Genomic DNA, 14,894 nt, shown 5'->3' with positions numbered 1-14,894 from the left:
GAAGTGTATCAAACATTTCTCCAAACCAACAGAAATGTCTTTTATACAAAGAACTTAGAGTTTAACTGATATCCTTTGTGTGTCCTATTACACACAATAGTGATAGCAGAGAACAAAAACACCTGTGACTATAAAAGCACCTGTGATTATAAAAGCTACTAAACTTCCTAGGGCCTCCCTGGTGGTGCAGAGGGTTGAGCGCAGAGCTGTAAAGCTGTCTGCAGCCTCTGCAGCACGGGTTCGATTCCCAGCCAGCCAGGGAGATTTTCACATGGTGCGGCAGACCTCTCCTGTCTCGCCTGCTGCTGCTCCCCTCTAGTAGTATCTTCGGTCCAACTGCCTGTTCTGTTCCCCGCTCTGTCTCTGGTGAATCCTCTTACCCTCCCACGCCTCTGGCCTATACCCTAGTTCTTGTATAAATAAAATAAAAATCTTAAAAAAAAAAGGTGGGCCTCTCTGGTGGTGCACCGGTTGAGTGCTGGGTTGCGAAGCTTCCCGCAGCCTCTGCAACGCCGGTTCAATCCCCGGCTGCTCCCCAGCCACTGGAAGAGGGTCCCACATGGTACGCAGACCTTTCCTGCCTCCTATCGCTCCCCTCAGCAGTGTACTTCGGTCCTTCTGCCTGCTCTGCTCCTCGCTCTGGCTCTGGTGAATTCTCTCACCCTCCCGCACTTCTGACTATACCCAGTGCTTGTATGAATAAATAAATAAATAAATCTTAAAAAAAAAAAGAAAAAAAAAAGCTACTTAACTTCCTAAATGAAAAATGTATACTACCTTTCAAGTGACAATCATGAGTTATCACAGTAGTATTAGCACAGCATGACTGTCACAAACATTGGCTCTAAATTCAAATATGCCTGAGTTTGAAGTCTGACTCTTCTACAGGCTGATTCAGCCTTGACTTGACAATTACTTAAGCTTTCTGAGTCTCAGTTTCCTCACTGATAAAATGAGACTCATAATAGGTACTTCACAGATTTAGAGGATTAAATATGAGAAGTTGTAAGATCAGAGCCTGTACACAATAGGTACTTCTTAACCATTAGACATGTTTTTGTCACTATCAGTTCCATCAAAACAAAGAATCTGAACCTTGCATAATCTAAGACTAAGTAATACCTTCAAACACTTAACACCAGTAACACACTAAACCATTCATGCATAAATATGTAGGAGACAGAGTTTTTAGTAAATGAAATAAAAGAACATCAGTCTAAAGTGATACTGGTGTTATAGTAATAAAGTCATTGCTACAATAAAGATCACAAATCATTACCAAGTGGCCTATTTTCTGGATAAAACCTTAAATCTTCATTTGTTCTTTCAGAAAATTATGTATAAATGTTGAACTTTTTAAGTGGTTTTAGTGATTAAAACCATAGTAATTTCTACATATATATTAAGTAGGTTGAAGCTACAGACATAAGGCATACCTATAAAAACCAGAGTTATCTAAAAAAAAAACGAGTTCTATCATATTTCTAAGTACATTCCATAATAAACACAATTTAAGTAGGTTCCATGATAAACATCCTGAAAGCTTATTCTATACAACACAGTTACACTAAAATAGACCTCAGGAAAACATTTCAAATTAATTGATCATCCACTGTATAGCCACATAAAAACATAATATGATCAACTGTGGATCATGAATGAGGACATGTACATCACCTGTCTTCTTGAAGTTAAAGGTGTTGATCCAAGTCCTGGGCTGGAAATGTCATCATATATACTTCTAACTGGTGGAGCTCCACTTTTATCTTTATGAGCTGGTACAACTGGTTGTGGTGGTGACCCACCTATAAAGTACCAAAAATATAGTGAGGTGAAAAAATAAATCTGCCATCATTCTGGTAATGTTTTATTTATATATTTTAAAATATTAACATATTTTTCTTTCCTAGAGCTACTCAAACTTTAATATGCATAAGAGTCACCTAGGAACCTGTTAAAATTCAGATTCTGATTTAGAATACTTGGGTAGAACCTGAGATTATTAATTTCTAACAAGTTCCCAACATACACTACTGATAATCCATACACTACACTCTGCTGTTTGGTTTTTTAAAGTTTATTAATATGTATTTTACATCACTGTTCATTTTTAAACAATGTTTGCTTTCTACCCCCCACCCCGCCCAGGGGTGTAGTCCCCATAGAATTTCCTCTACCAATTAACCTGTGCACCATCACCATAAGTCCCCTGTGCTCCTCCCTCCCTCTGATCTGCCCTTCCCCTTCAGGTTGTCTCTGTATCTGATTGTTTTTGTTTTGTTGTTTTGTATTATTACTACTTTTTTCCCCCAATATCTTATTTGGTTCCCCTATATAACTACTATAAGTGAAACCATCCGATATTTTTCTTTTTCCTTCTGACTTATTTCACTGAGGACAATTCCTTCTAGCTCCATCCATGTTGCTGAAAATGGCACGAGCTTAACTTTTTTGATTGCTGAATAGTATTTCATTGTGTATATATACTGTATCTTCTTGATCCAGTCATCTATTTTTGGGCATTTGGGTTGTTTCCAGGTTTTACCTATTATAAATTGTGCTGCAACAAACATGGGGGTACAGGTATTCTTTTGAATCAATGTTTTTATGTCCTTTCTTTGGATAGATTCCTAGGAGTGGAACTGCCGGGTCATATGGTAGCTCCATTTTTAGTAGATTGAGGAATATCGATACAGCTTTCCATAGCATACACTACACTTTGAATAAAGGTTCCAAAATAAGAAAATAGAAATTTTAGCTTTTAGGGAACATGTGTTAACACCAAAAAGTAAAGGCAACAAGTGGGACTACATCAAACTAAAAAGCTTCTATGCAGCAAAAGCTACCATCAATAAAATGAAAAGACAACTTATGGATTGAAAGAAAATATTTGCAAGTCATATATACGATGAGATTAATATCCAAAATACATAAGGCATACACACAACTCAGTTATAAAAAACTGTAACAACCCAATTACAAAATGGTAAGAATATCTAAATAGACATTTTTTCAAAGAAGACATAGAGATGGCAGGGCAACAGGTATGTGAAAAGATGATCAACATCACAAATCAAAGGGGAAATACAAATCAAAACCATAAGGAGATATCACTTCATACCTGTTATAAAGACTAATGTCAAAAAGACAAAAAATAACAAGTGTTGGTGAGGAAGTGGAGAAAAAGGAACCCTTGTGTGCTGCCAGTGGGAATGTAAGTAGGTACAGCCACTATGGAAAACATTACAAAGGTTCCTCAAAAAATTAAAAATAGACATATGCCATATAATACAGCAATCTCACTTCTGGGCATTTATACAAAGGAAATGAAATCACTAACTCAAAAACCTATCTGTACGCTCCATATCCACTGCAGCATTACTTGTAATAGCTGAAACGTGAAAACAACCTGAGTGTCCACCAGTGGATCCGTGGGTAAATGGAAGATTACAATGAAGATTATTCAGATTATTAAAAAGAAGGAATTCCTGCTATTTATGATAAATTTGGATGAACCTTGAGGGTACTATACAAAGTGAAATAAGTCAAACACAGCCACAGCCAAATACCACATGATCTCACTTAGATGTAGAATCTTAAAAAAAAAAAAAAAAAAAAAAAGTCATTCTTACGAGACTAGATGGCTTCCAGAGTTGAGGGGTAAAGGGGGGTGAAATAAGGAAAATGGGTTAACAGGTACAAACTCATTGGGTAACCATTTCATAGAAATGTATTCAAACATGAAATCATTGTACTGTATACTTTAAATAGGTCAATTATACTCCAATAATATTTTAGAAATTTTAAAACAAAAATACATTAACTTTCACTTTCTCTACAAATGCTTAACACTTCAATACAAAACTTGATCCTGTTTCTTACTTGAAAGTAGCTACTAACTACCCACTTTGTATATAACTAAATAAATATAAGCCCTTAAGATGAAACAGATCCAATTCACATTTTCAACAACAGAAAAAGTACATAGTAAAAATCTAGAAAAAGAACCATTTTAAGACATTCTGTCTTTATTAAAGATTCTTCACTGCCAAATAATAAAGCTTCCCAGGTTTTCTGTAAGACTAATATATAAACCTACACATACAGCATAAGCTACTTAGAGTACAGAGCATAAAACAAAACTGACATGGTCATTATTCTTCTGCTCTTTCACTTACTAACAAATGAACTTCAGCACGTTTATTGCATTTAGCCATTTTCCTCTTTTGAAAAATAGGTACTACTACCTACCCTTCTTTAGATTGATAAAAGAATGGATCTTACATAAAATGTTTAGCATACTGCATAGATCACAAGTGCTCAATAGATGGTAGCTACAGTAAAAAAAAAATCTGTCCTGAATAATATTCTTAGGTGAACGACATCAAGTATAATATAATTCTCCCTGACTGATCCTAAAAGAAAAGGAATAAGCCACTTTAAACCTCAATAATGCTGCAAAGTAAAGTAAACCTAGTACTTCAAAGACAAACTGAGTTTCCATTTAAACATATACTAAAAGGATATTAGTTCATGATTGGAATTCAACCATTTTTGTGGCTAATACTCACAATACTCATTGTCAAAACTTTAAATTTAAACCTTGTAAGCTATCTGCTGGCTAAAAAGGAATATTGTAATACATATATATTGCATTTAGGTAATATTTTGTGCTGACAATTGCAAATTCTGTGTAGAATCAGCTTCCCAATTTGTAGAAGTCCTTTCATTAAACATGCTACATGACAGAATCTTAATTAACTATGAGTAGAAAGAGAATTCATTTTCAAATAACACTTATTTGTAAATATTTGCTGAGATTATATTTTAAAATGAATTACTCAAACTGAATTCTGTTGAAGTTAATCCATTTTTTTCTCCCCAAACTTTAACATCTCTGAAATAGGGATAATTGTTTTAAATGTCATCTTGGCATTGTTTCCTATTTATGTTTTTCTTTCTTGGTGGTACTTAAAATAATGGTTGAGTCTTAGAGTGAATGAAATATAATACACATATTTTTAATAAGTGGCTTCTGGAATTATAATTGCTTACAGTATTTACATCTTTTTTCCAAGACTCTTAAAATAAAAAAGTAGAGGTACTATTTATTTTTTAAAAATAATAAACGTGCAGATGAGAGCAAATGCTGCACCATCACTCACTTTAAAATTCTAGCACATATACTGATACCACTATGAAACTATTTTAAGCAATTACCTACCTCCAAGTAAAGGTGATCTCATTTCCATTACTCCCACTGAAGGGCGAGGTTGTGGAGTCACTGGAGCTGGCAAATCCCCCATTAAAAATCCAGGTAAGAACTGGGCATTAACCCCTGGCTTTGGAGATGTAGGAGAACCCAGCAACATCGGTTCAGATCCTAAATGAATTGAAAAATAAAGAATTTTAATGTTATACCTAACGAAAAGATGCATCTAACATAATTATGAGAACATAATTGAAACTGCTATATATTATAGAATTATAGTTGAATTAATATAAAAACCAAAAAAATTGTTTCAAGAAAAGTAAAATTATTTTGTACAATGTTGATCTTCCACAGTTGTTCTGTTTACAGTATTTCACAAGCTTAAGAATCAATACCTTTAAATTAAAAAATTTTGCAATATGTAAAAAATAATCCCTAATATAAAGAGTAATTCTTTCTATTTCTGGATCAACTTTTACTATGTAACAACAAAAAAGAACAGAATACACTGTTTATACCAAGTCTCAGTCAATCAAATACAAGGGTTTATTTAGCTTGCTGTATGTCCCATATTTTATTACCCACACACAAAAGTTGCAAGTCATTTTTTTATAAAAATATAAGCACAGTCTAGAGCATATATAAGAGTAATGACTGGCATCCTAACTAAGAAACATTGAAAAGATTTGGAAAGATTGTTTTTGGGGGGGGTGAGGGGGGATTTTTTTTAAAAATCGTTCATTTTAAAGTAAGAAATAATGCTTTCCTAATAAAAACCAACTTAGAAATAAAACTGGTATTTCAATCAGTTCAAGATTAATCTCAAGTTACAAATTATCATCACCTTCCTGAAGATAAGAAAGCTATACCACTCTAATTTCAGAGCAAAACAGTAGTTAGAAAACATAGGCTCTGGAGTCAGAAACTAGGTTCACGTTTAAGCAAAATGGGCATAATTGTAACATCCACTCACAGAGCTTTGATTAGAATAGGCAAATAAAGAAAGCACTACAACCAACATACAGTAAATGTCCAGCAAATACTAGTTACATTATGCTAACAGTATCTCATAACAGCAGAAACTATGGATTAACTAACGCGTGATTAACGGGAAAATGTAGAATCTCTAGTTTCTGCTCATGAAAACAATTTCAACTGTTACAAGACTGAAAGTGATTTAGGGCACTCAGAAACGTCAAACATTTGTTATTTCTACTGTCTTCATAAACTTTTCCTTAACTTCTAAACAGCCTTAAAAGTTTGTTTCTGGTGGCGCGGTGGTTGAGCGCTGGGTTGCAAAGCTGCCCGCAGCCCCTGCAGCGCTGGTTCCATCCCCAGCTGCTCCCCGGCCCCCGGAGGAGGGTCCCGCATGGCCCGCAGACCTCTCCTGCCGCCCGCTGCTCCCCTCAGCAGTGTACTTCAGTCCTTCTGCCTGCTCTGCTCCCGCCTCTGGCTCTGGTGAATTCTCTCACCCTCCCACGCTTCTGACTATACCCAATGCATGTATAAACAAAACAAATAAATAAATAAAAATAAATAAATATACCACTAGGTGCTGGGTTTTCTCACCCAGGACTAGATGCAATGTGTGGACTTGAACAATTAATACCAGTTAGTGTCAGGTTTCTGACCAGGCAATAAGCAGAAAGGGGTTTATTCACATTTGTAACCCCAAGAAACGCACTCCAAAATGTTTATACTAAATAGAAAATTTTGTAACTGGAAAAAAATTTTTAAGATTTATTTATTTATGCATACAAGAGCTGGGATACAGGCCAGAGATGCAGAGGGGTGAGAGGATTCACCAGAGACAGAGTGGGGAACAGAACAGGCAGACTGATGAAATACACTGCTGAGGGGAGCAGCGGGGGAGTCAGGAGAGGTCTGCAGCGCCATATGGGTTGCTCCCTGGCCGGCCGGAGATCAGGGGATCAATCTCGTGCTGCAGAGCTTGAAGATAGCTTCATAGTGCGGTGCTTAATCCCTCGCGCCACCAGGGAGGCCCTGGAAATAAACTTTTCGATCTCTAATAGGAAATATTAATATCCACACCAACATATATACATAAACGGAATTGGAGTATATGCACTTACATTTTGCATATCATTTGTCGATTGCTACTGTAACAGCTTAAGTTACTCTATTCTCAAAATAAACATCCTTCAAATCTAAAAAGGAAGCTTCATTCTGCAGCTTTATCTTTGTAGTTGGTCTCTTCCAAACTCAAAAAGTTTTCAAATGTGTCTCTAAGATACTAGACCACTTATTTTTTTGTTTTAACATTTTCAACGGTTTTTCCAAGGCCCCAAACGCAGCAGCCAAAAAGGAAATTGACATCCTGTTAAACTGGTAATTTTTTTTCCCAACAACACATTTAAGCAAGGCTGCCCAATAAATGAGAATTTTTTAAATTCACACAGTAACTGATAACAGGAAAAGACCTATAAAACTCAATCACTTTCCCAAGATAAAGGCGGGGGGGGGGGGAGACTCCTAGGGTCCTAGTAAAGCCAGCATCTCAAAGAGAGCCATCACCTGGTTAATTAAGTGTTGCGATTCAAGTTTCAAGTTCCACGATTCAAGTTTCCATTAACAGCATTCCTTTTGCGAGAGAGCGAAGGAATGAAAACAGAAACCAAAGCCGAGGTCACCAAGAGCAGTCCACCTTCACCACGGTCCAGCGCACCCCACCCACGTGTGCCGCTGAGTTCCCCCAACCCGCGCAGCCCGCGACCCGGGGACCCCACACGGCTCCTGGGACCTTGGACAGTCTCAGGTAGCATGGGCGGGTCTGGCGCCGCCGGTGAGACCACAGAACTCCCCACCCAACCGCCGTTTCCCACCCCTCCACGGGGCCCACAGCTTTCAGGAGCCTCCTAGACCTTAGCCGGGCGGCGACGCCCCGAGCAGGAAGCCGACTTGGAACTTGGGGGCGACCCGGGGGCGACCCAGAGGGGACCCCTCCGTGACCAAAGCCAGCACAAAGAGAGCCTGGTGACTACTGTTTGCCAGCACCGTCCGCTTCCAAACCCACGGCGGGGATCGCAGGGCCAGCGGGGAAAGCAGCGTTTCACTCACCTAACGTGGGCGCCTGGGGTTCCACGGCAAAGGCTGCCATCGCGGCGGCCACTACACTTAGCCCCAGACCTTCCCAATTTTCAAAAATGGCGGAAACTCTCCCCACGGGTAGGGGCGCGCTAACTTATGGGCTTGCGTAACTTCCGGGCATGCGCTATACTTATGTTGTGGCGTCAGCGCCGTCATTTTTGATTCGGGCAAATGTAGCCGCGAAGACTCAGCATCTCCCAGAAAGGTTTCGCAGGGAAGGTGAAGCGGTTTTCGTGAAAACTATCGTTCGGGGAACGCTTTTGCTTGGCCTACGAGCCTCCTAATTTGTTGATGCTCGAGTTTCGTAGACGCACAAGGGCTTTTACTCGTTTCATAATTAGCGTTACTTTCCCTAGCAGCTTTTCCAAGGAACACGTGGAAGTTAGTCTGAAGCTGTTGGTGCAGCTCTGAAAGTGCTTAAAGCCCCCATTCTCATTTTCTACGTTCCCTATACCATTTTTTTAAATTTTGTCTCATGTGCACAATTTTACCTGAAAGCATAACTCATACTTGCTGTTTTATTACATATCAATACCTACGAAAGGTATTAAATATTGGAGTCTAATAATAAAAACCATGAGCCCATGACACTGCATAACCCTATGTGCTCCTCTCCTCTATGTGCTCCATCGCTGTCTTCTTCCTCCACCTTGCTGCTTTTCTTTAGAGCATACTCAAATATTGGCAACACACATATTCTTTATATTGGGGTATCATTACTAAGGTTAAAAACAAAGCCCCCATTCTTTGCCCAGCAGGCAAGTTGGGGAGGTTTGAGAAGATAAAAGGAATCCATAAGGTTACTGTGGGAAACTGACCATAAGACTGCTCATTCTTGACCATGACCTGGGAAGCAGGGCCAAGACACATTGTGTTTAAGGTAAATGCCCGATGTCACACATCCCGGCAGAAAACAGGTTGTAAAAGCAAGCCTTAAGCCCTTCTTGGTGCACAGACCTTACCCATCTCACCGCCTGCTCTCTTGCAGATATCTCAATAAAGCTGCCTTTTCTGTTGTCCATTGTTTCTGGTGAATTCTTTCACCCCTGCACCTCCATCTCACCCCAATGTTCTCCCCCCTACGTGTGTAAGAGCGGTTGTTTAGCTTTGCTCACTTACTAAGTTTATAAACGTGATGTTGTTGTAGAGCAACCCCAATAGAAAACGGGGTGTCTGACTGTGGGTAAGGACTTATCAATGCTCTACTGCAGGCACACGCGAAAGGTTAATAAAAGGTTTATTTACAAGGGAAGGGGAAATGAGGAAATGTACAGCTCAGGGAGAAAAGTGGGAGACAAAGTTTTAAATGAGTCCTACCCGATTCGCCGATCAGGAATCCCAAAATGGCACCCTCAGAGCTGGCCACAAGCCAGGAGCCGTGAAACAGGGAGGCGAGTGATAGCGAGCCCCCCCAAGGCCCACGTGCTTGGTTTTTATACCCAACCTGGCTGCTTAACTCCACCCTCAGGTCCCAGCCACCCTCCCTTTGGTGGAGATGGGATTTGTCTTTCCCAATGTCCTGATGGCTTTAGTCTGGAGTGGGGGTGGAGTCCACAAAACCTGTATGGGATTAGCTCAGGACATCCTTTCCCCCTAACAATGTGATACATGTATGAATTCTAGGATGCTCCCTGATACATACCAAACTCATCTTTAAAATACACTTAGCCTCCCTCCCTGTTTCCTCTGAGAGTTCCTGAAATCCCAAATCCAGCAAGAATTTTGGAATTTGATTGTAATTTAAATTTGTAATTTAATCCCAGCATTAAATGGCAAGAATAATTCCAGCATTAAATGAGAAGAACAGGAGTGACAGTTAATCACAAGTACAATATGAGACTGCAAGTATGTGATAAGGCTTCTGAAAAGAATAAAACTGAGTTTTCTTTTACAATCATCAGTGCTGAGAACAATGTAAGTCACACTCCCATACACTTAGACAGACATATACATAAATCTATTCTGTATTCCACTTTGCCTGAGATCTAATTGGTTATTGTTGCATGAAAACCACACAAATAGATGATCCTAATTGCCTTTAAGGGCAATTGAGAGCTTGTCTTTTCAATGGTGGGAGTGGGAGGAATACTCCTTATTTCTCAGTTGCTGTCTGCATCACTAATCAAAGCACCTACATGCCTGTTTTAACGGGTAACTTAAGGGCTCTCCTGCTCTAGTTCTTCAACACCAGATAAATGCCGGCCAAATGCCCATCTCATCACCTCCTTATGCCTCATACACAGCCTTACCTCCCACACTGCTCCAGACAATATCAATCCATAGTCTGAGTTTAATCTTGGAATGATTCTACTTCCAGAGTAGTCCTAAGTATACCGAATTTAAATTGTGACTCCTTTTATCCCTAATCTCACATGCTATCTTTCAGAATTTGTTCAAAATTTATTGGTGACATTGTTTTCTTGCTTTTCTATGCTCTTGACGATTTATATAGGCATTAGGTATCTTTTCAGTGGTTTCTAAGGGATAGGGTTTATCAGATGAGGCTACCAGCTTGATCCAAACTTAGTAACTGCTGTACTTTTACTACTACAATAATAGTAACTAATACTTATTGAGAACTATGCACTAGGCACTGCACTAAAAGACTCAATTAATCTTTTAAAAAACTGATGAAGAGGTTTAGAGAAGTTAACATGCCAAAGTCAGCAACAGAGTAGAAATTTAAATTAAAACAATTTAACTTCAGAACTCAGGCTCTTATTTCAGGAAAGAATACATTTGCTGCTATAAAAGCTATGTAAGAATAAATCCCTAGCGGTCAGACATATTCTGTTTTCATTTACTCCTTACAGTTCATGAAGCTCAATTAGCAGTAATTACAGCCATTATTTATTAAGTTTACAAATTTAGTAAAAGAAATGAACTGTGGAAAGGAAGGTGTGGGAGCTAGAGAGTACAAGCAATGGAACAAATTTCCTCTCCTGTTGGAATGACGTACAAATGGAAAGAGTGGGTAAAAAACCTAAGAGCAAGGCCTCCGCTGGTGGCACAGTGGTTAAGCGCTGGGCTGCGAAGCTGCCTGCAGCCTCTGCAGTGCCAGTTAGATCCCCAGCTTCGGGTGAGGGTCCCACATGGCATGCAGACCTCTCCTGCTGCACTCACTGCTCCCCTCAGCAGTGTATTTCGTCAGTCTGCATGTTCTGTTCCCTGCTCTGGTGAATCCTTTCACCCTCCTGTGCTTCTGACTGTACCCAGTACTTGTATAAATAAAATAAATAATTTTTAAAAAAAAAAAAAACCTAAGAGCAAAAGCAAATTGCACTACTTGTATGGTTTTTAACTTTGACAGATACAGCACTCTGTAGTCATTAACAAAATCGGATCATCGTGTATATGTTTTGTTTTGAGCAGTATTTATACTGACTCTATTAGACTCTCAAAAATTATTTCTACATTAATTGCCACTTAAATTTGTATTATAATCTGCATGATTGTTAATATAGCTTGACCTGCTGCTAGAAATACTCCTCAAGGACAATTACTAAAATAATTGACTAGAAATTACAGGCTTGATCAGTTTGGGTCTAGTTAGGAAAGATAAACCACACAGTAATTTGAGGAGGGAAAGTATAATATTAAGATTTATTAACTATCATAGGATTGTAGTAGTGAGGGACTGGCTAGGAAAAAAAGAAGGTAAGAGAATGCTAAACAATATAGGAATAGTTGATATAAACAACAGCCATTACTCCTGGCAATGAGAGTTCAAGGGTTGAAACTGGGTTTTGTCACAGAATGAAGCCATGACTCACGGGATGACAGAGATAACTCTGTGATAGTGCACTTGCTGGTAATCTTCCCACTAGAATACCAGTCAATACCATAGGCACTCTGCTATAAAATCACTCCCAGGGAAAGTTGCTGGCTGCTGGGTGCCACAGAAACCATGGCAATACAGGACCAGGCATAGAGAAGCTATGTGCACTACGGAAGTCTTGCCCCCGGGAAGCCATCTGTACTGCAGAAAGCTGTCTATAGGGCACACCAGAACCAGAGAGAAAAGCCCTTTCTTTTGAAAGATTCCCAACATCATGGGAAACAAGCTCATCATTCTACTAACCAAGCTCGTCATTATACCAGTCATCAAAGGAAACATAGGTCAATGGTTTATCTCCCCTTTTGCAGAAGAGTGGATTTGGAATTGAGAGACAATAATTGGTAATTGGCAGACAAGCCATTGTTTTTTCATATCTTGAGTGAAAGCAAAATACCATCTACTGAATACTCTTGCTGGTTATTTGATCATCTTTTTAATTTCTAAATAATCTCACCAGCCACTGCAGCATGAGTTCGATCACTGGCTGGCCCACACCGGTGCAACAGACCTCTCCTGTCTTGCCTTGTCCACTTCTCCCCTCACCAGTGCATTTCAGTAGAAGTGCCTGTTCTGCTCCCTACTCTGTCTCTGGTGAATCCTCTCACCCCCTGCACCTCTGGCCTGTACTCCAGTTCTTCTTGTATGCATATATAAATAAATCTTTACAAAAATAAATATATAAGTAATCTTGGTAGAAGACTTAAAATTAAGAAAAGGGCATTCATATTTGCTACCGCTTAAGATGCTATATAGGTCTGTTTTAGGCCTGTCATTCCAAATTATTAGAATGTGCAAACTACCTTCATGCACCATCAGACATGGTTTCAGATGTATTTAGAGAGGTCTGCTGTGCTATGTGGGTTGCTCCCTGTCTGGCCAGGAATTGAACTCGCGCTGCAGAGGCTGTGGACAGCTTCTCAGGCTGTGTCTTAACCCCTTGCGCCACCAGGGAGGGAATGGGGACAATTTTAAATTAGATGACCAGCCCAGGCTCTACTAAGAAGAAAACATTTGAGCAAATATCTGATGTTTCTCAGGGGAAAATGTTCTAAGTAGAAGAACAGTAAGTGATGAAGTGGAGTATGATTTTGTATTTCATGGAATAGGCAGATCAGTGTGGTTGAAACAAATCACAGTGAGTCAAAGTTGGCAATGAGTAGATCAGAGAAACAATGACGTGTGAACATTAAGGGTGTATGTCAGAGTATGTCCAAATCATTTCAGTGTTTTAATGGTTAGAATATTCAATAGTTTAACCTGAGAATAATTCAGCATCTTCTCTTGATTTAAAGTACCAGGAAGTTCTAACGAATTTTCATTGCCAATTTAACCACCCTTATGCCAATTATATGATCTTTAGATTTTCACTCCTTGAGATAAAGCAACAAATCTCCATAGGCCTTAGACTAATTTATATTCCAAAACATATAATTTTGTGTCATATCCACAGATTTATTTGACAGTAAATAAGTGTTAAGTCTTTCAAAACAAATAATTGCAAATATATTAATGGGGAAATAGTAAATTTATTACTTGTGTCAAAGTATATCAATGCTGAGAAAAGGGACATTATTATGCATACAAGATAAGTAAGTCAAAGCTATTTTGAATTAGAAAAGTTTAGCTTGTAAGTTATTTTTAAAATATATCAATAGATGGGAGTGCAAACTGGTCCAAACACTATGGAGAGCTGTGTGGAGATTTCTGGACCTACTAACAATTCCACTCCGAGGTATTTACCCAAAGGACACAGAAACATCAATTCCAAAGAACACCTGCACCCCTATGTTTATAGCAGCACTGTTTACAATAGCTAAGCTTAGGAAACAACCCAAATGCCCAAAAACAGATGACTGGATCAAGAAGATGTGGTACATATACACCATGGAATATTACGCAGCATTCAAAAAAGATAAACACATGCAATTTGCAGCAACATGGATGGCACTGGAAGGGATCATGCTCAGCGAAATAAGCCAGAAAGAAAAAGAAAAATACCGGATGGCCTCACTCATAGCAGGAATCTAGAAAACTTAAATAAGGGACCAGGAAAATGAATAACTATAAGAAAGTGAAAATCAAAATCAACAAAAAACTATGAACCAGAGACACTCTATGGGGGTAGGGGTGGGGAGGGGAGGGATGGGGGTCAAAATAAGAGGATTGCAATTGTATGGGGAATATAAAAATAAAATTTATTAAAAAAAATATATCAATGGAAATAAACCATAGATTTGTTAATTGCAAATGTATTGCAAGAATATAAAATTTTAAAATCATACGGCTTTAATTAAACAACTAAAGGGTGACTAAATACGTTCAGTTTCCTTTGGGGAAACAATCAACTAGAGTAAGCTGGCACAACCAGATAATTCATTGTGCTACATTTCTGTTATTTTTAAATGTATTGTGGTTTTGCTATAAAGATAATAGTAAATTGAGCTAACTCATTGGGTGAGGTTATAAGGCAATACTCTGAGTTATACACTATATTCAAGAATATCTAGAGAAGTTACCTTTGAGAGATACTTTCTAAATACATTTGAACTCTGAGTTACTAATAATTACATTGATCAGTTCAGGTTTCCCCACCACCACTGAAATTATCTGTCAGAATCAAAGTACATTTCTCAAATCACATGCAAAAAATTTTTCCAAGTGTTATATTCATGCATTTCAATCAAGTTTCAATAGAAAAGAAGGAAGCAAAAGTAAAAATTTTGTAATAACAGTTTT

General features: G+C 38.5%; 1 protein-coding gene across 2 annotated transcripts in view; it reads right to left on the bottom strand.

Annotated features, from left to right (window-relative positions):
• The window catches only part of NUP35 (nucleoporin 35), a 31,205-nt gene extending 22,782 nt beyond the window's left edge, over positions 1 to 8,423 (bottom strand). Inside the window, exons 1-4 of one of the 2 annotated variants that reach the window (XM_037523674.2) lie at positions 8,291 to 8,328; positions 7,748 to 7,813; positions 5,225 to 5,383; positions 1,678 to 1,805 (exon numbers count right to left, since the gene is read on the bottom strand). In XM_037523674.2, coding sequence (XP_037379571.1) covers positions 1,678 to 1,805; positions 5,225 to 5,372 — 276 coding nt within the window. In that variant the 5' untranslated portion in view covers positions 5,373 to 5,383; positions 7,748 to 7,813; positions 8,291 to 8,328. Of the gene's footprint in view, positions 1 to 1,677; positions 1,806 to 5,224; positions 5,384 to 7,747; positions 7,814 to 8,290 lie in introns of both variants that reach the window. The other variant, XM_037523673.1, reaches the window with a different exon arrangement.
• Positions 8,424 to 14,894: the final 6,471 nt, after the last annotated feature.

The sequence above is a fragment of the Talpa occidentalis genome, unplaced genomic scaffold, assembly GCF_014898055.3.
Source record: "Talpa occidentalis isolate TD23 unplaced genomic scaffold, MPIMG_talOcc4v2.1 talOcc4.3, whole genome shotgun sequence".
Lineage (NCBI taxonomy): Eukaryota > Metazoa > Chordata > Mammalia > Eulipotyphla > Talpidae > Talpa > Talpa occidentalis.
Note: the sequence above shows the minus strand (reverse complement) of the source record. Positions and strands in the feature narration are given on the sequence as shown.